The sequence below is a fragment of the Aspergillus nomiae genome (genome assembly GCF_001204775.2).
Source record: "Aspergillus nomiae NRRL 13137 chromosome Unknown contig00488, whole genome shotgun sequence".
Taxonomy (NCBI): Eukaryota; Fungi; Ascomycota; class Eurotiomycetes; order Eurotiales; family Aspergillaceae; genus Aspergillus; species Aspergillus nomiae.
Window position 1 is genome coordinate 1 of NW_015378543.1, and position 23,156 is coordinate 23,156.

Below are 23,156 nucleotides of genomic sequence, written 5' to 3' on the forward strand. Positions count from 1 at the left end.
AAAAAATTGATTTTCGGTTTTTCCTTTTCCTTCTGGAACGCTCGCCGGTGGTATACACAGTACGACTGGAGCAGCAATAGGGGGAAAGTGGGGGTTTGGTTTGGTAACAGGTAAAGCTATGAGATTGCGTTTTTCTCATTCGCTGGAAGGCAGGAAAGGGAATGGACCAGCAAGATTCATCTAGCCAATCATGGCAAATAATTGACCATCCCCCTTTTAAACGAGTGGCTCTAAGGTTCTTCTGCGATCAGAGCATCCTAGTTTCTGTGTGTCGGATTTCAATTTATAAATATACATTTTCTTCAATTTCTTCCGTAAGCTGACATCTCAGACGCTGGGCCTGATGCAGAGTCCAGTAGCGTCACCAGGAATACCGCCCCCATTGCAAGGCAAAACACAAGACTCTGAAGCTGAGGCCTTCCCGTGTCTGGTCTAGGACCGAGTCAGATGCCAGTCTCCTGATCGTTACTCTAACTGGAATGACTTAATTTCCGGGCCATGCAGATCTATACAATGTCCGACTGTATGACATAAGGGTAGGCATAAGCATTGTCCCCAGCTACTCTAAGTAACTCATTCGCGTATTTCAATAAGTATACAAGTTTATACTAGCGACAAAGATCCTAGGAAACGTAATTAAAGAAAGTTTAAAAGAAAAATTGTCTGGAATAAATCCTACGTCTCAAAAGACACTGCACCAAACCGCCAACGTCCATTGAATTTTCGGATGACATACATGGTGGACATTTTCAGTTTTGAAGTGCCGCCACTGGTGGGGATCTGACACCATGGAATGGCCTCAGATCGCCAGGCACAACTTATGGCCTGTACAGAGTAGTAGTGGGCAAAAGGCCCAACTTTGAAACTAGATGTTTTACTTCCAGGTTCCGGAACCTTGGTCTTCTTCTCTTGTAGGTTAAACTTCTTGTACTACGACAAAATCTCTATCATCTGAGAAGGTCGTGTGGAGATCCTGCTACTGTATGGAGTAAGTAAGTAATTGGGGCCGAAGCGCTTACAGCATATAAAATATGTATATCATACAGCCTTAGTACTGTATTGTAAACTCCACTTTCAACTGCCGTTGATCTTCCATCATCCCTCCGCACAACTCTGAAGAGAAAACCATCAACAAGCAGTCGCATCATCCTTTTCCTCAAGAGCGTTAATCGGTCATCAGGCCTTCGTTCCGTACCGAAGAGTCTGAAGTGTGTCATCCGCGTTTCACATTTTATCTCCCTGTCTCACAGCCTGATAAAAACAACCTTGCAATCGGGCCTTCGTCTCACGCTTCATGCGATGCAAAAGCCTGCTGTGGCGCCATCCATCCATGGCTCTGCAATCTGACTAATCCTTGTGCTCCACTGTCTAGTGCTTCTAGTTTACTTCCCTACCGCACACTATGCAAACGCTTTGTGCAATCACGTTCCTAGACAAGGCGCGATATCGTCAAAACTATGGGTCCTAGGCAGGACTATTGAGGCCGGACTTCAGGTACTAACCCATACTTAATACTGCCTTCCAGATGGGGAGTAGCCATGGGGTGCATACGGAGTATGAACACTGAAGAGAATACCAATAATGGATGGGGTTCACCATGGGATCCAGAGGACCGGAATGCACTTGGTACTACATACTACATACATTGGTCCAAGAGGCTCAAGGTATCGACGCCAGCCTCCAGGAACTGGCTTGGTTCGCGTTTTGCTAGACCCTGAGTCCTGAATATCCACATTGAAGAGCAAACAAACCCCAAAGATTGATACGCGACAAGTTACCCACTACTAATAATATTACTAATCGTCAGGAACAGAGCAGCCCCGTGACTGAGACGACTTGGCACAGTGTTTGGTCCCGAGTCAGTCAGCCATATTACTTAATCTATGAAGACGAGAGCGAAATCGAACAATTTGGGACACGACCCATAATTGCGCCAATCTATCCAATGGTTCTTGCAATCTCAGTTTGTGTAAACCCTCGAATACTATCCAATCGCCTACACAGCCTGCCCTGAATCCCTGGATACAGTTGAACCAATCGATCGCTGTTAAGGTCCACCGTGCATACTATGGTTTGCGGTCCGCCCGTGGATTTTAGGGCTACCGCCTTCGATCCCCGATCCGATCTTTCTTCTCCTCTTGTCTTAAGATCTCTCGTACAATTACCCACTTGAGCATTGCATTTGGATTTTTGGTTTCATAGATCTATTCATATTACTACTATATTATAGACTATTTTTATAGCAATTTGCCCCGCCGCCAAAATGCACGAAATGTCCCATATGGGCCCTCGGGGTGAGACCCTTTTCTCAAGGACCATCGCCAAAACCACCAATACTTAACTAACAATCTTGCAACACCAACAGCCTTCAACCACGAGCAAAGCAGCGATGCGGAAGCCGAATACGATCGCCTCCGTGGCCTAGCCCGCGAAGAGGCCCAGAAGCGCAACTCTTGCTTTCAACGGGTGTGTGCGCATCGCATTTTTCCCTCCAAGGCCCTGACCTGACCCGAGCCAATGCGACTAATTCTCAGCGACGTTGTCGGAACAATAGTCTCAAGAAGCATACTCCGAAGGTGATGGCGCAATGGCCAAGGAGTTGTCCGAGCAGGGTAAAGCCCACGGGCGCAAGATGGCGGAGTACAACAAGCAGGCTTCCGAATTCATCTTTCGCGAGAACAACGCCGAAGGGCGTGTGGAGCCCGATACCATCGATCTACACGGCCAATTTGTAGAAGAAGCGGAGGAGATTCTTGAAGAGCGCATTAAATATGCTAGACAGCATGGCCAGACCCATCTGCATGTGTAAGTTTTCAGGCTAATTGTCGGCTTTATTTATTTATTTTTTGCGCGCGGTGTTAACTGGTTTGACTCAGCATCGTCGGCAAAGGCAATCACTCTGCCAACCACGTTCAGAAGATTAAACCTCGTGTCGAGCAAGTCTGTCGCGAACTCGGTCTCCAGTATGCGACGGAAGAGAATGCGGGACGTATTTATGTCAATCTCACCGGTGGGCCGGCCGATATGCCTGAAGCTCCGGCACACTCTGGTTATGGCCAGTCGCATGGTCAGTATCCCGGTCAGCAGCATCACCAGCAGCCACAAGAGCAACACCAGCAGCAACAGCAACAGCAGGACCCTGTCGAGCAGATGGTCAACGCGATTCTCCCACGTGTGTTGCGCAAGCTGGAGAAAGCTTGCTGTGTGGTTATGTAAATATTATGGGATTGGTCAACACTTATGTTCACGGTCACAATGCGACGAAGGATCAGGCAACCTTCGATATAATTTTACGGATATATAATCGTTGCAGGGGACAAAAACACCTGGCTTACGACTGGGATATTTACATGAGAGCTTTGATTAATATACCCAGAGTGTTTAGATTCTCGCTTTACCAACCAAGTTTATCAAATCTTATTTGTACCATTTGTCTTCATCAAATTTGACTATGCTAAATAGTGACATAAACTGATCGGGCAGACACAGCCGAACTTATTCGCATATTCATCTTCGTCATCGATGCGTTATCCATTTTTTCCAAGCGCGCAAAATATACCCAGCTTAACGCGCTATTGAAACATGGACGAGAACCGGGGGGGGGGAAACAAAAACCACAATAAAACCAGATCATACATCTGCCTTTCGAGCGTCTTTAAGAGTTGACTCGGTTATCTTATCAAGAATGGCACGCATCGTCACTCTATTGTCGTTGCCTTCAGGTTCCTTGCTATCTTCACTTGCCTCTATCTCGGCAATAAGTGTCAAGGCTTTATCGCGTAAATCCCGGACAACATCCTGAGTGTGCGCAAAACTGCCAGTGCTCTCCATGTATTTGACTGCGTACAGTTTGACCTCCTCGTCCTTAGTTTTCTGCTTCAGGATGTTGATGAGCTGGTGATTACTCGGGTCGGATCGAATGCTGTGAATGATGGGAAACGAAAATTTTCCCTCCGTGAGGTCCTCGCAGAGACCTTTGTTCTTAGTGTAGGTTGTATTGGATAGGTTGAGGTAATCATCACAGATTTGGAAGATCAGCCCCAGGACATTAACCAGGCTCACGCAGTCCTTCCCCGTGGTGCTCTCGGCCTGCATTAACTTTATAGCTAATCGGAACAACCCACCGGTCTTGTTTCCAACCATCTCGAGGTATTCCTCTTCGCTAGGGCAGGTGAGGGTATCTCGCCAGAACAGGTCCATCCCTTGACCACGATGGAGGTTCAGTAACTCTTGCACATAAATATCAATTGCAGCAGGATTGTTCAGCTTTTGCACCTCCTGGAGGGCCAAGAAGTAAACGTAATTCGCCGAATTGATGGTTTGAGCTGTTCCGTAGATATTATGAGCCACAGGAACTCCGCGACGAAGAATGGAACAATCTTCGACATCATCGATCCTGCAAAGAGAGAACCACAGTTAGAGCGGGTCCAGTCGGGGCGAGTGTTATGAAGATACACCTACAATAGTGATGCAGTGTGAAGCATAGCTACCACCTTGGTGATGATAGCCAAACTCTCCGAGGGGACTTTCAACCATTCATTGAATGCATTGATAAGCTGCCGCCGTATATCCTTGCCAGGATGCTGCAGCATATAATCATAGGGACCCAGCACAATCACCTCATTCTCCTGCGACCACTGGCCATCTTTATATTTTGTGCCATCTAGGCTGGACCGGTTACGAGTGTGTTTGCGCCGGATGTTGGTGTTCGTCTGTAGTTGATCGCCATTTGATTCAGGAATGGCGGCGAGGCTGGATTGTCCTGTTACGGATGAGTTTGTACTAGCTCCGTCTGTGGCACCCGCAGAGCTAGTTCGAGGGGGAATAGCAGTGGGGGGCTGAATGGAAGAAGTTTCCGACGACATGGTTCCTCGATTTGCTTCCCCATCAAGTTTGGATTTGGTGATATCCTGAGGAATGAACAGATGGCACATAAGCCAGTTATTTAAACTGACCTGGCGAACTGCCAAAAGCCCCGTGATAGAGACAGACTCTTTGTCCTGTGCCGCACAATATGATATGGGTGAATGCAAGAAACCTTTGTTGTATGCGGGGACAGCCCAATAAGGCGGCCTGGACAATGTGACGTCGATTCATGTGATTCGTATTGTGCCCAGGATCGTCTCGGTCACATGACATGGGGCGTGATCCAGGCACCTTGACTTGACCCTCACTCCAACAAACTTTCCGTTTGAGTTACCAGGGACATGCTTTCAAAGATGCCATTTCCATGGATCATGCTCCCCAGACTGCAAGGAAGGTTGCCCTTCACAAGGGATAGTCGACTGGACAACCCAATGACCAGGGGAATGAGAATTCTAACAATGATCGGCCAAGTCCGAGCAAGGTCTACTAGTACTTCCTACTACTAACAATGGAAGAGCGCCTCAAGTTCCAAGGCACGACAAAACACGACATCATCAGGACGCTTTGATGGTTGATCCTGCGAGGATGAGCTGGCGAGATGGCGCAGCTGAACTTGTCATCATCACAGTGACAGCTCAGCGCCTAACGGTCCAATGGCCACCGAAACGCTGGAGGGAGTAGCGTCCCAATTGGACATGGCCGACCGTCTCCCGGGGCAACCATCGGGCGTGTTTGCCTGCCTGTGGGGTTCCCTCTCACTAAATCTGACTAGTGAGGATCTCGGCACGATCAGAAGGTGGTGTTGTCGAACTAATTTATCCCTCGACCAAGCTATTTATCACCAATAATTGAATTAAATTAAGGTACCTGGCGTCTGGACTAGCCGGATCTTGTTCTATTTTTTCCTGTCCTACTTTCATATAGATAAGCCTCGGTGTCGCATCTGGTCGCCGAAAGCGTCGCCGAGTTAAAAAAGACATTGTTTCCGGGTTTGTCTTGCTTCGCGTCTTTTCTTCGTCAGCAGCCATCCATTGAATTTTTCAGTCGCGTTACGTACTCATGGAGACTTTGTTGGCGCATTCGTTCGACTACCTTTCTTCGTACGAACCAAGCAAAGTTCGCAAAGGGTTACGCCAGGTTGAGGGCCTTCTCGCGCAAATCTGTTTATCGAAGTCGAAACAGCCGGTGTCTGATAAACGGAGGTCATTACTATCCTTTGGAGCTCCACAACCAGTTCCCAAGGCTCTGTCCGAACTAAAAGATGACCCCGCATTTAGAGAGTTCTTCAAGCTTCAAGAAGGGTTCCAATGGAATGGTACGCGCCGTCTGGTCCGATTCCATATATTACCGGATATCCGATAGACTGACAAGCTTCTCCCAGTCGCAATGCGCTTGGTAACTTGCCTTGAGCACCTCCTTGGTCGGGGAAGCAATGGCACAAACGACCTTCTCATACTATCAACACTCGACTTAATTCAAGGCGCGCTTCTTCTCCACCCGCCATCGCGAACGCTCTTCGCGCGCGAGATTTACATGAATATACTGTTGGATCTTCTGGACCCGATCAACTGCCCCGCAATTCAGTCGGCTACCCTCCTCACTCTTGTAACGGCTCTTTTGGATCATCCTGCCAACACGCGTACATTTGAAGAGCTCGACGGGCTGCTCACCGTGACATCTCTCTTCAAGCAGCGCGCAACGTCTCGCGAAGTTAAACTCAAACTCGTTGAGTTCCTCTACTTCTACCTAATGCCAGAAACACCGATGATCCCTGTAGGAGCAGGCGCCAGTGCGGCGAACGCAGCGGCTGTCGGATTGCAGCGCAGTCCAACCAAGTTAGGGGGGCCAAGGCCAAGGAGTGCCAATGGCCCAGGAGCTCACCATGGAGGCAGGGGAAATCGAGATACACGCACGACGGATGAGAAGCAAGCGCTACTCGGAAGGTATCTCAACAATGTGGAAGATCTCGTTGAAGATCTAAAAGAAACGGCGCCTTTTGGGGCAACAGTTTACTAGCATGGGCCGCGGCCTGAACTTCCTTTTTCCTTTTCTTTCTTTCCTTTTTTTTCATTTCTTTTCTTCTTCTTTCCTTTTCATTGAGCAATGGAGCGTGCATGGAATGGTATTGTTGGCTGGTCTCTCTGTGTTTTGCATAATTCCTCGCGCTGAATTATCCTTTCCTTCTTTTCTCCTTTCGCCCTCTTCCCTTCTCTCCTTCCATTCGATCTCCATCCCTTTTCCTGTCTTTATGACCCTCTCTCTGATTTACCATTCTCGCCCCGTCTGGCACGGCGCCTGGCTCGAGAATGCGGATGAATTCTCTTTTCCCTGCCTTTTCCGTCATATCAACCTTTCCTTTCTTTTTTCTCTACGACTTACGGGTCATTTTGATGCATCATGTATCATGTTTCTGGGCGGACTTTAAGAGCAATGACTACTTTTGAATGATCATATCAAGCCGAAAATCATATATCACCATAATCACTCCAAATCCATGCCATACAAAGCGTAGCGTTGAAAAACTCGGGTCTGATACAGTTTGGGAGATCAAAGCGGCGGTGATGATTCAGATCGTAGTGATGATCTTCGAATAAATTATATAAAAATTTGCGACAACCTCGGTACCAACTAATGTGACTCATCTTCTCGTATAATAGCAACCATCATTACGCATAGAATTATCAATAAAACAAGTATATATATCATTTAAAAGTCTATAATTACCCAGACACCTTCGCTCGATAATCCTGCATCTGTTGTTCTTGTGCAATTGCGACTTCCTTCATTGAGAAACATTCCCGCGGGATTGCCACCCGCCGATATATAAAAAAAAGAGAAGCAAAAGCAAGGAAAGAGGTTTATCTACTCAAAACATTTTTCCGGTCCCGCAAACTGCCACAATGGCTCGCACTATACAAGAGACCCTCGCCTCGGGGTCCCCTAGCGATGCAGCAAGCCCCCAGAAGCCAGTAGAGTATGTGGAAACCGTCGAGGCATACAACAGATGGGCGGAGGTAAGCAAGCCTACGACGTATAATACGTCCTTCCGAAGGAAAAGCGAAATCAGAAATATTGAAAACAAATCTAACCAGAAATACAGGTCTATGACACAGACGGCAACTTCCTACAGGCCCTCGACACCATTGAAATGCAACAACTACTACCGCAACTCTTGAAGAAAGTAACCGCCAGCACACAGGCCGGCCCGGCAAAACTAGTCGACTTGGGCTGTGGCACAGGTCGGAATACTCGCCAGCTACTGAAATTCGCGCCCGAAGATGCTCATATCGTCGGGCTGGATGCTTCGCCGGGAATGCTGGACGTTGCTCGGACTACGGTCGACAAGGAGAAAAAATCGGATCCTTCTCTTGCTAATAGGGTTTCATTGGAGATTTATGATCTGCTTCGGTCGCCTCCGGCACCGCCGGCGTGTAGCTCGGCGCGGCTGGTGTGATTTCCACCCTGGTTTTGGAGCATATCCCTGTGGATCAATTCTTTGAGGGCGCCGCGGCGGTGATGAGACCTGGGGGGTATTTTCTTTTGACCAATATGCATTCGGAGATGGGGTCGATTAGCCAGGCGGGGTTTGTGGATACAGCGACTGGGACGAAGATTCGACCGACTAGTTATTCTCACACGATTGAGGAGGTGTTAGATGCCGCTCAGAAGGCGGGATTCGAGGTTGAAGAGTTGGGCGGGGAGCGTGTCCGCGAGAGAAAGGTGAATGAGATGATGGCAAAAGACTTGGGTACAAGAGCGAATAAATGGATTGGTGTCACGGTGTGGTTTGGAATTTGCTTTAGAAAGCGGTCGTGATGAAGCGCTACTGGTTCTGAGGCTTGATCCTGTTCTTGCTGTGAGGAGTGAAAGACAAGTGGGCTAGAAGTATTATACAGGAATAATTCGTTTGGATGTCCAATGTCTAAAAGTATTTTAGCAACCTTTCCCTATGCTGCACAAGATTTTCATGCTTTTGCAGCAGCTCTGCCAGCCTATTCCGCTTCCATCCCATTCCCTTATCTAAAATCAAGTGCGTATAAGCGAAGACGCTGGCGTCGAACAAGCCCGGACTAGACCGTTCAAAGAAGTGTTCATTGCTGCCTAGGAGCGTAGAGAGAGCCTCAAACGCATCATCTGCCTCTGCCTCCAGTGCGCTGACATCAATATATTGCGAAGTCTTCAGAAGCTCATCTCTTGCGGCCTGTTGAAGCTGGACGGCTAAAGTAGCGCGTACCAGCGAATTTCTAGTCGAGGGATCCACGTAGAGCCTGCGGGCTACGGCACTGAAATTCTCATTGTCTAGATATAAGGTATACAACTGTGTACGTGTGAGCGTCATTATAGACCACTGTCGGGCTGTTTGTATATCAACGTACCCAAGCATTCCGTATCCGATGATCCAGTAACGATGCATATACCTCGAACCGCAAGTTCAATTGCTGTTCTTCTTCGCAGTGGACTTGTTCAATGGCCCACTTTTGTAGTTTGCTGGAAGGTATCGGGGCGTTGCTGTTGACTGGAAGGGCCGGGAGGAGGAAGGGAAGAGCACCGGTCGGTGATGCATGATTGTTTGAAGGAACAATATCAAAATCGATACCGACAAATCTTAAGTATGCCTGTGCGCACAGAGTCATTCAGGTCAGAGGCGATCAGACACGGCATGCGCAGTCCGTTATTCCTACGTACCTGCCATTTGAGACACTGCGGATTGAATGAGGGTTTGTGACTTTTCGCACCCGCTGCATCTGTAAATACAAACAACCGATTTCCAGTCCGGTTCGAGGCACCACGTTGAGGAAGGTCATTGGGAGAATAAGTGACGAGGGGGAATTGATCGAAGATGCGCTTGATCGGAGCAGGAACGGCGAAATAATCCCTGGCGCGTGAAATGGTTCCATTGCCCGGCGCCTGGCCGGAGGTATCACGACCTTCTAGAGTCATTGAAAGGAGAGAATAAGGAAAGAGCTATTAAGAAAAAAGAAGATCTATAAAATGGTCACACGTTAAAGAATGGAAAGACCGAGGCAAGTGGAATAAGTCGACTGGGAGCAGCTCTGCGTACTTGCTTATTGCCGGATGATTTGAGGATAAACTCCGATTTACCGCGCTGCCAAGCTTCAGGCACCCTGGCACATATTGATGCCTCAGGCGGAGGGGCGCTGGCCTCGGAGCCGCGCTTAGACTCGTTTCAGGTTGGATTTTGCATGTTCCTCCGATGCCACCGAACAGCCCCCGCATCTTCAAAGCAGACCCTGGCGGGGTTGTCTAGCCACTGTTTACTAATTATTTTTGGGTCTCCCATTTTTGGATCTTCCTTTAGTCTTCATCCTTTCTTTCTGCGTCATCCTTTATCTGTTGGCGTCGCTCTCGTATATTTTCTTGTTCTCATCGAACCGCCACCGCCCCGTCGAATGCGACCTTTATCGATTTCTTTGTTCCGATTCTATGCACAATCCCTGTGTGGAAGGCTACTCAACTGAGGAAACTTAATCGTCTGTTTAATGAATGTCGAACTTGATCTGCACTGTGGCTTGCGATTACTGGTGGATCTGCGATAGCGCCGAGGTCGATACAGAACGGCACGAGACATAGTTCAACTGACCCCAAGCATATTCGAGCAGTACTGTCTTGAGTGCGCCAGTTTGAGACTTGACAGACACAATGCCCTTGGACGAAGAAGGCGCCAAGTGGTCATGGTAGGAATTCACTTATTGGTCGTCAGCACGAAGTTACTAACTGAATGCCTAGCGAACCATGTATTCGTGGCCATCGTTCCTCAAAATGCCAACATTTCGACAGATTGATGATGAAGGTGCCGAAGGCCGGACGTCCCCTTGCTAAATGTCCCCATCCGAAAGGGACATGTAGCTGCCAAAAGACTTATGCATTTATGATCCGCATCCCAAAAGGTGTGTCTCCCATTCCCCTACAAAACAAGCAGTTGCTAAATACCCTAAAGGCTCTACGTGTCTCTGTAGACCGGTATATCAAGTGCCTGTGGACTCGAATGAGTCCGCACCACCCACTCCGACTGCTCTTCCCCCTACAGCTTCACCCGCTCCTGGTAAAATCCAGAAGTCATCTAGAAGGCAAATCAAAACTGCCCCCGAGAGCATTGCGAAAGCCCTAGATTCTATACCAGACTTTGGGAAACAACATCACGAAAACGGCACTTCTAGCCATGTCTCCCCTTTTATGTCTCAAGATTCCGGGCTCGGAACCATGGGAAACAGTCTTCCTCAGAGTATCGGTGGTGCACCTAGCAATTTCATACCTCATCAGACCCTCAACAATGGCGACGACTCAAAACCGCCAGGTGGAAGCTGTTGTTCTCAAAAATCCCAACCACCAGTGCAAACCAAGCCTCAAGCTTCTTGTTGTAAGAAGCCTGAAAGTACCACTCAAAATGGCCACAGCACAGAACGTACAACCGAGGGATCGAGCGCCCCCTATACGCCTTCTTTGAATGCGACTTCCTTTACACCCATATCTACACCTCAGATTCCTTCGTGGCAGGATTTCAATGCAGCCGGACAAAACCACTACTACCAACCGTTTGTGTCGCACCAGCAACCGACTGGGCAACCCACATATGTGCCCGACTATTCGTTACATACATCACCCAAGGCTGTTGCCATGAGCTTCCCCCATCAAAGCATTACCAACACTGGTCTCACCCAATCTTTCGTTCCGCATGATCCTAATGATTCTGGCTATATGGCATCGACAACTCTCAACAGCGATCCAACCCACAATTGCAGCTGTGGTGATAATTGTCAATGCCTGGGCTGTGCTTCCCATCCATTCAACAATACAACAAGGCAGCATGTTCAAGAAATGGGCCTTTTGGTTGCCTTTGACGGCGAGAACAGGGGCGTGGAAAAGATGAACGGTTACCAGACTCCCTCTTTACACGGTAGACAACATAGCGCTACTCAACTGGATTATTCCTATCCGAACTTCAGCCATGCCTTCAATAATGGCGCACAGAATCTGATGATGCATTCCTATGGTGAACAGAACCCAACCTCACGCATACTTGGGAATGGATATTCGTCTCCACCAGCTGAATACCTCTCAGATCAACAGTTTATGGAACCTTCAGAGTATTACACTCTTGAATATCCAGTGGGCTTGCCATCTGGCTGCTCTGATGTGACGGGAAATTGTCAGTGTGGAAATGATTGTAGCTGCGTTGGCTGTCTCACGCACAGCGGACACAATGGTTTTTCGCTTGAACCTGTTACTACCGAGACCAGCATGTCTCCCATTGGCCCCGTGACGTCGTCGGACAACCCAGGCATCGGTGTGTCTGGGATACAGGCTTTGAACGAGATTAGCGTTCCATCGACATCCCCCATGCTGTGAAGCTTTCCCCATCTCAAATTACCCTTTGCCGCAGGTGTTTCTGCATTATTTATTCTTACGCCGCGTTTCGTCTTCGGCCGACCGTTTATCATGATACCCCAAAATAGATGCTGGACATTAGATTTCTTACGCTCCCAGTCTTCGTGTACAGTTATTTTCCTTTAATTTTCTGGGCTACGTAGTCAACGCATACATCAGTACATCCCCTCTCTTGTCATTACCCGATTCCTTCTTGCGACTGCCTTTATCGAATTCCCCAGAGAATACCCATGCGGTGGATCTCACATTTTTCACGATCTATAGTGTCGTCCGGACATGGAATAGCTTTGATATAACAATGCAGTTTCGGATATATTGGCCTCATCGCATCCTTACATAGCTCCCTCTAGCCTTTACATGTAGTCGTAATTGAAGGTACTTAGGCTACACCGGCGTATTCTGTGAAAGCTTTTGTGTTTATTTTATACGCCTGGCGATGCGAATTGAAGCCGCAAACTGAACAATGGCGGGATACAACAATGATGGATTGCATGCTAAACGGTAAACAGAGCCTAGGAATTCTTCTAAACAGCATGAATGAAGCCCCAATCTGACTTTATTCCCTCGGCTATACAGGTATCATACACAATCAAATGCTGAACCCTCTACCGACGCAGAGCGTCTCTAACGGGCGAGTCGCCACGACGGAACGAAGCTATCTCTCATGTTAGCCAAGGTCGATACCTCTATACAAGACAGTAGCAGGGGGCAGAAGCGTACAGTCGGCCTCCTCCCAAGCACGTCCAGCGCCAAAGCCCAGACCAACCCAAGCGGGCCAAGCCCTCCGCTTGAAGAGGAGCACTGAGAAAACAACACCGAAACCGAGACCGAGAGAGGAGCGAATGATCATGGAGGAGATAGCGCGATCCCACTATAGTTGTGCAAAGTCCGTATTAGCCCCAATTCTGCGCGATTGTATACTTCTTGCTCATTGGAACCTCCCGGAATAGCCGAGATGGTGGCCAAACAGGCCAGGGGTTGCCATTGATGCAAGAGTATGGCGAGAAAAGAGATATAGGAGATTCATTAGGCGACTAGTACCTTCTCATTGAGCAATGCCTCACTGACGGGCTTGGTGGCCCGGACGATCGGCTGAGATTCGTTGGAGTCGGCCATTGCGGTAGATCTGAAAAGCGAGGATTAGCCAGAGGTACACATTGATGCAATTGAAGCAGGACTGACTGTGACGAGGGACACTAAGGAGGGAGTCTAGGGTAATATTTGCGGAATAACCAAGCCAAGGAGGAGGTGATGAAATCGGGTGCGATGTTTGAGCTCTGTCGGGCAAAGGCGGTCGGAAAAACTAGGCTCGGCTTGGGCTGTCGTCACGGGCTTAGTTAACTACTTTTTTTCTTTGGGCGGGTAGTATCAGGACGCAATGTTAACTCCGCACTGACAAAGAACAAGAGGAAAGATAGGGGAGGGCCGTTCGACACACTCTTCTCGAGATGCCTTCTTTTGCGGAGGTAAGTTAACTACTCGAGATTTTGAGTTTCTCGTCTAAAGTATGTTTGTTGATCTTGTCTTCTGTACAGCGTCCGCGCTCCTCGCAAGAGGCTCTTCTCCGACTCGAAAAAGGCTCGGGCTCTCCAATCAGTCAACTCAACGAGGCAGCTCAAATCATCGGACTGGATCTGGCACTATGCGCAAGTCATCCGGAGATTAATAAAACCACCTACGTCCAAGCTCGCGCCGCTCCGAAGGAAGAATGGGTTCTCCGATGGTTATTAAAGAAGTTGAAGGCGGGGAAGAACTATCGTGTCGAGCCTGCGTCTTTTCTCCTATTACGACAACTCATTGATCTTATTCAGCCCAAGACATTGGCGACAACACTCAAGGACCAGAGATTCTTGGCGATCCTCGACCACGCGATTACCGACTTGGAGGATGATGTTTTTGCCGGTCTTGAAAATGGAGTGACAGAGTTGGGCCACTCGGACTCAGAGTCCAGTAAGACTCTCAGCGATACATCGCCTCAAAGTGATAAGAAAGGAACCAAACGAAAGAGAGCTGGCGACAGTGAACAAGATGGAATGGACGTTGACGAACAGCCGCAGACGCCTACGTCGTGCTTCTTGTCCTTCATCCGTGCCTTGGATTGCTTGTACAGCTTGGTGATGCTCGCAAGTCGAACGCTTGAGAATGATGAGGTAGCCAGTTCTCATTTGAAGCATGCGCTGAAAGGTGAGCCCGAAATGGTTGCTGTGACTTTAGGGAGATCGTTCAGACTCGCGGCTGTGGCTTCCACGCAGTTTTCCAACGCACGGAAGACGACAGATCTGCAACACCTCCTATATGTGTTCCCATCTATCCTGGACCTATGGGATATGCGATCTAACCGTCGTGTGGACACGGACAGTGGATCGAGCAATGTAAGTTTTGCGCCGCGCTGAATGTCGGAGGAATGCCATGCGCTAACGTTGTTGTTAGGAATCTTTTGCCAAGTATTGCTTCCAAAGTGCTCTGAGGTTGCAGCACTCTGTGAGATCCATTCAGCTTGACACTGACGAAAGGACTCAAGTCCTGCATGGGGTTGAGCGTTTGATTGCGCTCCATGTAGTCCTTCCCGCGCGGGCCGCCTTTTTTGATAGAGGGGGATCAGGCATAGATTATTCGGCCAGCGAACCGGACTGGAGCGCTGTGAAACCCGTTTCCGATACCTTCAGACCCATTCTTTGTGAACTCGAGCTCCCCAGTCAGAATACCAGTGGCGACATCGTCAAGAAGAAAACGTTATGGAAGACGGCAGAACTTCTGCCCGAGTTCTTCGATATTGCTTGTCGATCGGTTCCCAGAGACACCTTCCGAAGACAAACACACGATGCGCCTTGGTTGGAGACTCTGTTCGTTGCAATTGCTGAGCTAGCATTTTCTATTGTGAAAGCTGAGAACACTACTACTTACCTTCCCGAATTTGTCGGTGTCTTGGAGCGGCTCTTTCGCGTCGCCCTCGACCGGACCGTGCAGTTATCTTTGCATACTTTGCTCACTCATGCTTCCTACACCGGCCTGCATAGAGACGGACTGTCGCAGGTTGAGTGGAGCTTAACCGCCTTATTGATTGAGCTTGGGGCAGACATATTCTTGCCAAATTCTGGACTTAGTAACTCAACTCAATTGTTGGATGCGTTACTTCAAAAAATTAACCTACACTGGCGTAGCGGTGCGTCTCAGGCAGGTGGAAGTTATGAGACTATCAAAAACGGCATCTTGATTCCTTTGATGCGCGCATTCATGAGTGCCAGAGACTTGGCAACGTTCATGCAGTTGTGGTATGAGCAACTCATTGAAGTAGAAGAGGCACGATCTCAAGACAGTAGCTTGAGCCTTTTCACTGTCTGGGAAGATGATGATGTGTGCAATGTCTACGGTGATCTGATGCGCAGCCCCCTTACCCATACATATGCTTCTGCGCAAATGCATGCAGCTGCAACTGAGATTAGGGCCGAGGATGGCAAGATTTCCAAGTCCGCCGGGTCTTATGCTCAGTTTGTCATCCTGGAAGCTGGTTTTAGAAACCGTGATCTGAGTGCTACAGATTCCCATGAAGATCTGGATTCTATTATTAAGACATTGAAGTCAACCTTGTCCTCGAAGCAACACCTATATTGGCGATGGCGGTTATGGAGGCTGAGTCGCAGCCTCCTCGAGAACAATGTGCACCCGAACGACAGCCTCTTGCTGCTACAATTATGGGATTAGTTGAAGCTGCGGCGAAGTCTATCAAGCGCCATCAGAAGGACCGGATGCAGAAACTGTGTGCACCCCTGGAGTGCTTCGAAGCATATCGATTTACTGTTACTGCCATTAGTGTATCTGCAAAGTCCAGCTATACTGATGAGTTCAACTTGCTCACTAAGGATATTGCGGAGTTTATGGAATCTAGCTCCGGAAAATCAACACCCTCGTCCAATAATTCTCCATGGAATGGTCGGGTGGACACTCTCGATTCAATGTACCTCGTCTTGGCCTACTTTCTGACCCTTGTCAGGTGTCCGGACGTCTGGGGCGAGGTCAACTTTGAAATCCGCCGCTCTCTCTTTCAAAATATGCTCTCACTAGCAACATCCCAGTATGACCCGTCATCGACGCTCGAGACACCCCCATCTGAGGCAAGGTTCTTACAGGCCTGGGCGAGTGTGGTCTGCCACGAATACCTTCTTAATGCTCCTGCCATTGCCGTTGACCTGATTACCGTCCTATCGGAACGAGTCAAGGAGGACGCCTCAAATCGGAGGCTTTATGTTGAGAGTCTCCAGAGAATCCCTACGGCGCTTATTACACGCCGCCAGAGGGGACTTCTCCTAGACCTCCTGCAGGCTGTTGTCATACAGGAAAATAGCACGGCTGAAATCACCGTAGGAATATTGTCCCTGATGGCGAAGCTGGCCGACATGCCCAAGTCCACGGCAGCTTTGACCAGCGATTGGGAACCAATCTGGACAGTAGCTAAAGCTGTCAGCTTGCAGGGGACAGAAGTTGACCTGCAGATCATGAAAGCATTCAGAAATTTACATCGAGCAGTCGTATCTAAGCTTCTTGTTCTCTCCGAAGAGGATTGTCGCCGACTGTTCAAGAAGATGTACCGCAAAGTCTCGTCCAAGGCGTCTAAGTTACGATCTATTGACCGTGATTCCATGGATTGCTTTTTCTTGAGGATCTCCTTATCTCAGCTCTGGCTCCACCGCAAGCGACTGTCTGGTGTTGATGAGACGGAATTGGCTGCATGCCGTCAAAAGGTTTTTGATTTGGTTGTGATGGAGGTCAAGTCCGTCAAAGATCAATGTAAGAAGCAAAAGTTAGAGGAGACCATTACTCTGATCAAGATCCTGGATGCATTGGAGGACTTTGAGGACCTGGCGACGGATCACGCTGAAGTTGAGAAGTTCTTGACCAAGATCGAGAATTATGTTGAAAAATCGGTGGACTCAGGGTCCTCACTGAGAAGGCTCATCAGGCGTCGTGTCTTGGCTGGTAAAGGCACAGAGAAGAGTATTACATTGCCTGTTATAAGCTGCGTCGAGACACTGCCGCTCCAGCACATGTATGGCGAAGAGCAGCAGCTTTTTATTCGATCAACAACTGCCAGATTTCAGTCGATGACTGTGGACCAACTGACTCAGGTTATCCAAGACATCCGGGAACTTGGATTTGATGGAGAAAATGCCGCCTATCACCTCCTCGTTTCCGGCTTAGCTGTCGCCGCACTTGCCCCTGTCGATGATAAGGAAAGCAGCACGGCTAAAGAACTCTCTCTTCTGTGCACCGCTGTCACGGATTCAGTTCGGCGTAGCAGATCCATCGAACATTTCACTCTTGCTACCGAATGTATAGATATTCTTCTGCGTAGCCACACACGCTGCATTACTCAGTGGAACATCGACAGTCTTCTGGCATGTGTTGCGGTGTGCGCTTCAAAGGCCGGTCCACTAATTAGTCCGGAATATTCTGCATCAATCTATATTCGACTATGTCGGTTGATGGGCGTACTGTTTGGTATTCACCGCCAGAAACTCGGTGGTCGTTTCCATCTGATTCTGCCTGCCATGCAGCGACTGCTTAACTGCTTGTTCGCTCGCAGTAAGAAACGCACAAGGTCTATGCTGTCGGAGAAGAGATCTGCGCAGCAACCATTCTGGCTTGCACCCCTGCAGGCCGCCCACGCCGTGCACTTTACCCGTCTCCTCACATCACTTTGCGACCCGACCGTTTCTGCGGTGTCGAGGCCCACCCAGACCGGGCTGAGCCACGAAGGCTTGACTGACCAGACCAAGAAAGCTAAGCGTATCGCGGGTCAGTACCTCCAGTACCTCATCATGGAGTATGCGGAGAGCTCCCTGCGCGGCTCACTGGCACCAGAAGTCAAAACTGCCATCCTGCCGGGTCTCTACTCTGTCTTGGATGTGATGTCACGGGATACCATGCGGGCATTGAATGCTGGACTCGATGTATCCGGTCGTGCGATCTTCAAGGGCCTCTATGACGACTACGTGAAGTTCGGCAAGTGGAATAAGGGATGATGGGGTTGTGTGGGTAAAATTAGCGGCGTGAATTAGACTGGACGGTTGCCTGGAGTTGATGGTGGAGTCTAGTGTACGAAACAGACATTGCCTACATATCAAACTCGATAAGTGTATGCGATGTCATCATTGATATGTTGTATATAGATAGCGGCATTGCCTACAATTTATCTGGTTCGAAACCATATTGAAGCCAACATATAATACATATTGTCCTAGAGCCATGTATTCATGATTTGGTATGCGAATCGTTATAGAAATAGTACAAGATGACTTTCCCCCGCCCTGGCATTGTGTTGCTCAAAGAGTGTCATGGCCAATGGCATAATTCGATCGAGAACATGTGATCTTAGTATGTCTCCTAGGCCACCACATGGAATCGGCGTGAGTTGAAGAACCATTTCTATCTAGATTTTGTAGATTACTCCGGTCATTATCCAAGGTAGTCTTCTCGGCGCGTTCCTTTTCTTATTCTGAAGATAAACAAATTCTAATTCCCTAAGGCCCCGTGCCAAGAACAGCAATACACATATGAATTTGCCAGTATTGCATCACTTGGAGTTAAAATTCAAGAGACAAGGGATCTTCGACTAATCCTGGGTCCAAGATTTTCTTCAACGAGATCAGGGGGAACTTTAATATCTTTTCAGGTCTCTTCAGTACACGTGACATCTCCTTATCGTTTATCATCCGCGGGGACACAAAAAGCAAGCCAGTTCCTGCTTACTCGATGTGATCGAGTCAGCACGGGGGAAACGATGAGGCAGCGATTAGATATGCCCAGTCTACCGACTCCACCGTGGTTCCACCAGCCCGATGATCATAGGCTGGAGATGCCGGAGGAGCCCCAGTCATGTCCTGTTTGCGGAGAGCTTATCGCAGATAACGGAGGGTCGTTCACTTTTGTTACTCGACCAGATAGAGCAACCGAAAACCAACGCGCGGTCACCTCTCATTTTCCCCCCTTGGCGGGCGGCTCGTGGAGGGTGATAAGGAAACGGTGGCGCAGCGATCAGATGGTCGGCTTATCAGCCTTTTGTCATGAAGGTTGGTTAACTTCCTCGAGGATTATCGGGGGTGAAGGATGGAGTCTGGAATATCGGGTGCTAGAGCCTCCTCATTGGCTGAACGGGGGGTGGTCAATGACGATGCTGCCTTCCCCATACTGCAACACTGACAACCTTTGTTTTTCTTTATAAAGAAGAAGGAGGGACGGGGGGACGAAGAGAAGGAGGAATACTACTTCACTTTTACTGCTACTGTAGTACATCTCTCTCCTTCTCTCTCCCTCTCTCTCTCCGCCTCCCATCAATTCATCTTGTGTCCCTCGACTCCACTGAACTATCCTTATTCCTTCCTGAATGTAATTTCTCTATTCTTTGAATCATATACCACTACATTTGCCATCAGCTTCACTCTCACTCCCACCCAAGTCCACGGGGCATTCTCAAAGAATGGCGCGAATTAAAGAATGGGTGCCGTCGGAACCCGGCCTGACCAACACACAATTGATGTTGACGAACCATGACTTGCGGCCAGGTGAGATCATTTGAACTGGCCAGCGCATCTCCTCGAGACGCCCTTTGCTGCCGCTTTTCCTTTGTGCACTAGAGATCATATCCCCAGAGGACGAGTAAAGCTGACCGAGTGGACCTTGGGATTGCGTCGTGATGTACAGTCGAACCCGAGCGTCGTCAATGGAAATGGTTCAACTTCGTCGCCTTCTGGATTGCGGACTCCTTGAATATTGTAGGTTACCATCCTTTCATCTTCCCATAGAAAAACATACGGCTAACATCTTCGTCTCGAACAGAACACGTGGATGATCTCGTCCTCGATGATCGTGGATGGTTTGTCGTGGTGGCAGTCATGGATTTGCGTCTGGGTCGGATACTTCATTGCTGCCTGTTTTGTATGCTTGACGGGTCGCATTGGCGCCGTTTACCACATTTCCTTCCCAGTGGTCTGTAGATCCACCTTTGGAGTTTGGGGGTCGCTCTGGCCAGTATTCAATCGAGCTGCAATGGCGGTTATTTGGTACGGTGTTCAGGGTTACATCGGAGGTATGCACTGTGTTCTGGGCCCCTCACTCACCCCATGAGAGTGTTTTATGATGCTGTCATGGTTATCTAACGCAAAATAGGCCAGTGCGTGACATTGATGATCAGCTCAATTTGGCCCAGCTACAACCGCCTCCCCAACTCCATTCCCGCCAGTTCGGGCGTCACAACCAGGGACTTCGTGAGCTTCTTCATCTTTTGGCTACTGTCTCTTCCAGCCCTTTGGTTCCCTGTTCACAAAATCCGCCATCTCTTTACCGTCAAGGCAATCTATTCGCCGATTGCGGCCATCGCTTTTTTCGCCTGGGCCATCGCACGCGCCAAAGGCCTTGGGCCCATTGTGCATCAGCCCCATACCGTACACGGCAGTGCGCTCGCGTGGGCGGTGGTGAAGGCGATTATGAGCTGCCTGGGAAATTTTGCGACGCTGATTGTGAACGATCCCGATTTTTCGAGGTTCGCCAGGAAACCAAAGGATGCACTGTGGTCTCAGCTTCTCACAATTCCCATCGGCTTTGGCATCACCTCTTTCATCGGTATCATTGCGTCCTCATCCTCGGCGGTGATCTTTGGCGGGGAGATGGTGTGGAATCCTCTCGACCTGTTGGGCAAATTCCAGGTTGGCGCCAGCTCAGCGGAGCGATTTGGGATCTTTATAATCTCTACAGGGTTTGCCTTAGCTCAGTTGGGGACGAACATATCTGCAAACTCAGTTTCCGCGGGTACGGACATGACAGCATTGCTTCCGCGATATCTTACAATCCGGCGCGGAAGCTACATTTGCGCTGCAATTGGTTTGGCTATGAATCCGGTAGGTACCCTGATGCGTCTCCTTTGAGGATTATCTGACAGAAGTGCAGTGGAACCTCGTTTCCTCATCCAACAGCTTCACGACTTATCTCTCAGCCTATTCGATCTTCCTTTCTTCCATCGCGGGCCCCATGATCTGTGACTATTACATCGTCCGCAAGGGTTATCTGCGAGTGAAAGAACTGTACACTGCACGGGAGGGCTCCGCATACCGATTTGTCTACGGCTTCTCGTGGCAGGCATATGCCTCGTATATTGCAGGAATCCTCGTCAATATCGTCGGCTTTGCCGGTGCCGTTGGACGCACGGTGCCTGTAGGCGCCCAGTACATCTACAACGTGAACTACTTCTCGGGGATATTTGTGTCTGCCCTCATGTACTACATCCTAACCCGGCTCTTCCCCGTTCCCGCGACTAGCTCCACCTGGTCAGAAGTCGATCAGGACGTGGACAGTATGTCTATTGCGTATGGAGAGGAAGTCGATGCGTACGACGTGCCGGAACCGGCGAAGGCAGATACTCTCAATTATGGCACGCTCCAGGAGCGGAAAGGACCGAAGGCTGGGTCATCGGCCACTGTATGACTAATGAGACTTGATTTATGATACCTGTGCTTAATGATATTGTTTGACTTCATTCTTATACGACTTTAATAATAGAAATGGACGCACGGGAGGGCCATTGTCAGCATTCTTCAATTGAGCCTTATTCTGGAAACTGTAGCTATACCCAGGGAATCTTCCGAAGCAAAAGGGCAGTCGTATTATCCAAAAGCTAACCCACTATTCAAGCTCCTGATATCTTAACCACATTATAAAAGCACATACACCTCCGGCATTGTCATAACACCATACGTTCATTCAACATCAATCACCCACCTTAGCGAGTAGTATATCCACCGTTAGCGAAGATGGTCTGGCCCGTGATCCAGGCGCCCTCCGTGCAGAGGAACCGAACAATCGGAGCGATATCCTCGACCATGGTCAGACGGTTGCCCATACCATTGGACTTGTGGAACTCGACAGCCTCAGGGGATTCCTGGGGGTAGAAGAAGGCTATTTCGAGTGTTGGGTTAAACATTGTTCACTTGCTCTTAGAATTCCTTTGAGGGTAACTTACGGGTGTCCATTGGTCCCGGAGCAATGTTGTTGACGCTGACGCGGCGGGATTGGAGTTCCTTACAGACGCCTCTGTTGACTTGTTAGTGTTTATGCTCGGGATAGGACTCGTGGGTGGAGAAGAATGATATTGGTTATAGTATAGTAAGTAGGTACATACCGAGTGAAATGCTCGACAGGAGCCTTGCTACCAGCGTAGGAAGTATAGTATCCCGTGAAAGCACCGAGGAGGGCCGTGACGATCGTGATGATCTTGCCTCCGTCCGTGACGTGTGCGGCAGCTTCCTTGAGAACGAAGAACGCCGTCTTAGAATTGATCCTGTTTTCCCAATGCGTCAGTTTCATCACTTGTTTCCTGTCCTTGCTCTATATATATATATCTAGAAGCAAAGTGGATCAATCGACCAGGAATAGACCTACGCAAACATAGTATCATATTCCTCCTCCGTGATCTCAGTAATAGGCTTCTTAAGCACCTTGCCCACCGTATTGACGACGATATCAATCTTTCCAAACTCCTTCAGCGCATCCTGGAAGAGCTTCGTCACGGCTCCGGCGGAAGTCAGGTTACCCTGATAGAACGCGACCTTGATGCTGGGGTAGGACTTTTTCAGCTCGGCCTCCAGCGTCGCGGCATCGTTCTTGCTGCTGTCGGAGTGGTAGTGGAGGGCGAGGTTTGCGCCGGAGCTGGCCAGCTCACGGGCGGCGGCGGCCCCGAGGTTCTTGACGCCGCCGGTGATGAGGGCAACTTTTCCGTTGAGGGCCATTTTGTCTTTTCTCTTCTTCGTAGTGTGGGATTGGGTAGTTGGTATAGAGATAAGACGTTGAGGGGGGGGGGGGGGGGTGATTTGTTCGAGTTGTGTTGATACTTCGTC

The 23,156-nt window shown here is 49.1% G+C and overlaps 10 protein-coding genes across 10 annotated transcripts; 6 read left to right on the forward strand and 4 right to left on the reverse strand.

Moving 5' to 3' along the window:
• Positions 1–2,263: 2,263 nt before the first annotated feature.
• ANOM_009668 (Smr domain-containing protein) lies at positions 2,264–3,216 on the forward strand (the record flags this gene model as incomplete). The annotated part of the gene is made up of 4 exons (XM_015554924.1): positions 2,264–2,294; positions 2,366–2,466; positions 2,555–2,805; positions 2,877–3,216. 4 exons carry the CDS (start codon positions 2,264–2,266, stop codon positions 3,214–3,216), a joined length of 723 nt encoding a protein of 240 aa, XP_015402070.1.
• Positions 3,217–3,630: 414 nt separating this feature from the next.
• Positions 3,631–4,865, reverse strand: ANOM_009669 (FPP/GGPP synthase family protein; the record flags this gene model as incomplete). The annotated part of the gene is made up of 2 exons (XM_015554925.1): positions 3,631–4,396; positions 4,462–4,865. The coding sequence occupies 2 exons, from the start codon at positions 4,863–4,865 to the stop codon at positions 3,631–3,633; spliced, it is 1,170 nt and encodes a 389-aa protein (XP_015402074.1).
• A 1,060-nt stretch (positions 4,866–5,925) lies between these two features.
• ANOM_009670 (cell division control protein 14) lies at positions 5,926–6,882 on the forward strand (the record flags this gene model as incomplete). Its single annotated transcript, XM_015554926.1, has 2 exons — positions 5,926–6,181; positions 6,248–6,882. The coding sequence occupies 2 exons, from the start codon at positions 5,926–5,928 to the stop codon at positions 6,880–6,882; spliced, it is 891 nt and encodes a 296-aa protein (XP_015402066.1).
• Positions 6,883–7,766: 884 nt separating this feature from the next.
• ANOM_009671 (class I SAM-dependent DNA methyltransferase) lies at positions 7,767–8,682 on the forward strand (the record flags this gene model as incomplete). Its single annotated transcript, XM_015554927.1, has 3 exons — positions 7,767–7,880; positions 7,967–8,245; positions 8,302–8,682. The coding sequence occupies 3 exons, from the start codon at positions 7,767–7,769 to the stop codon at positions 8,680–8,682; spliced, it is 774 nt and encodes a 257-aa protein (XP_015402065.1).
• Positions 8,683–8,788: 106 nt separating this feature from the next.
• On the reverse strand, positions 8,789–9,807 carry ANOM_009672 (putative mitochondrial outer membrane protein (Sam35); the record flags this gene model as incomplete). The annotated part of the gene is made up of 3 exons (XM_015554928.1): positions 8,789–9,184; positions 9,243–9,482; positions 9,553–9,807. The coding sequence occupies 3 exons, from the start codon at positions 9,805–9,807 to the stop codon at positions 8,789–8,791; spliced, it is 891 nt and encodes a 296-aa protein (XP_015402071.1).
• A 720-nt stretch (positions 9,808–10,527) lies between these two features.
• mac1 (putative copper-activated transcription factor GRISEA) lies at positions 10,528–12,234 on the forward strand (the record flags this gene model as incomplete). The annotated part of the gene is made up of 3 exons (XM_015554929.1): positions 10,528–10,562; positions 10,615–10,775; positions 10,826–12,234. The coding sequence occupies 3 exons, from the start codon at positions 10,528–10,530 to the stop codon at positions 12,232–12,234; spliced, it is 1,605 nt and encodes a 534-aa protein (XP_015402068.1).
• A 410-nt stretch (positions 12,235–12,644) lies between these two features.
• Positions 12,645–13,557, reverse strand: ANOM_009674 (MICOS complex subunit MIC10). Its single transcript, XM_015554930.1, has 4 exons — positions 13,456–13,557; positions 13,315–13,399; positions 12,994–13,144; positions 12,645–12,928 (listed from the first exon to the last, which is right to left on the reverse strand). Exons 2-4 carry the CDS (start codon positions 13,387–13,389, stop codon positions 12,879–12,881), a joined length of 276 nt encoding a protein of 91 aa, XP_015402073.1. The 5' UTR covers positions 13,390–13,399; positions 13,456–13,557; the 3' UTR covers positions 12,645–12,878.
• A 164-nt stretch (positions 13,558–13,721) lies between these two features.
• Positions 13,722–18,293, forward strand: ANOM_009675 (ribosome biogenesis protein URB2; the record flags this gene model as incomplete). Its single annotated transcript, XM_015554931.1, has 4 exons — positions 13,722–13,739; positions 13,809–14,645; positions 14,704–15,802; positions 15,853–18,293. The coding sequence occupies 4 exons, from the start codon at positions 13,722–13,724 to the stop codon at positions 18,291–18,293; spliced, it is 4,395 nt and encodes a 1,464-aa protein (XP_015402067.1).
• Positions 18,294–19,742: 1,449 nt separating this feature from the next.
• On the forward strand, positions 19,743–21,844 carry ANOM_009676 (nucleobase cation symporter-1 family protein). The gene is made up of 5 exons (XM_015554932.1): positions 19,743–19,832; positions 19,972–20,042; positions 20,107–20,356; positions 20,437–21,164; positions 21,214–21,844. Exons 1-5 carry the CDS (start codon positions 19,748–19,750, stop codon positions 21,745–21,747), a joined length of 1,668 nt encoding a protein of 555 aa, XP_015402072.1. The 5' UTR covers positions 19,743–19,747; the 3' UTR covers positions 21,748–21,844.
• A 123-nt stretch (positions 21,845–21,967) lies between these two features.
• On the reverse strand, positions 21,968–23,109 carry ANOM_009677 (short-chain dehydrogenase). The gene is made up of 4 exons (XM_015554933.1): positions 22,702–23,109; positions 22,442–22,600; positions 22,283–22,353; positions 21,968–22,218 (listed from the first exon to the last, which is right to left on the reverse strand). Exons 1-4 carry the CDS (start codon positions 23,046–23,048, stop codon positions 22,043–22,045), a joined length of 753 nt encoding a protein of 250 aa, XP_015402069.1. The 5' UTR covers positions 23,049–23,109; the 3' UTR covers positions 21,968–22,042.
• Between the last annotated feature and the right edge of the window lie 47 nt (positions 23,110–23,156).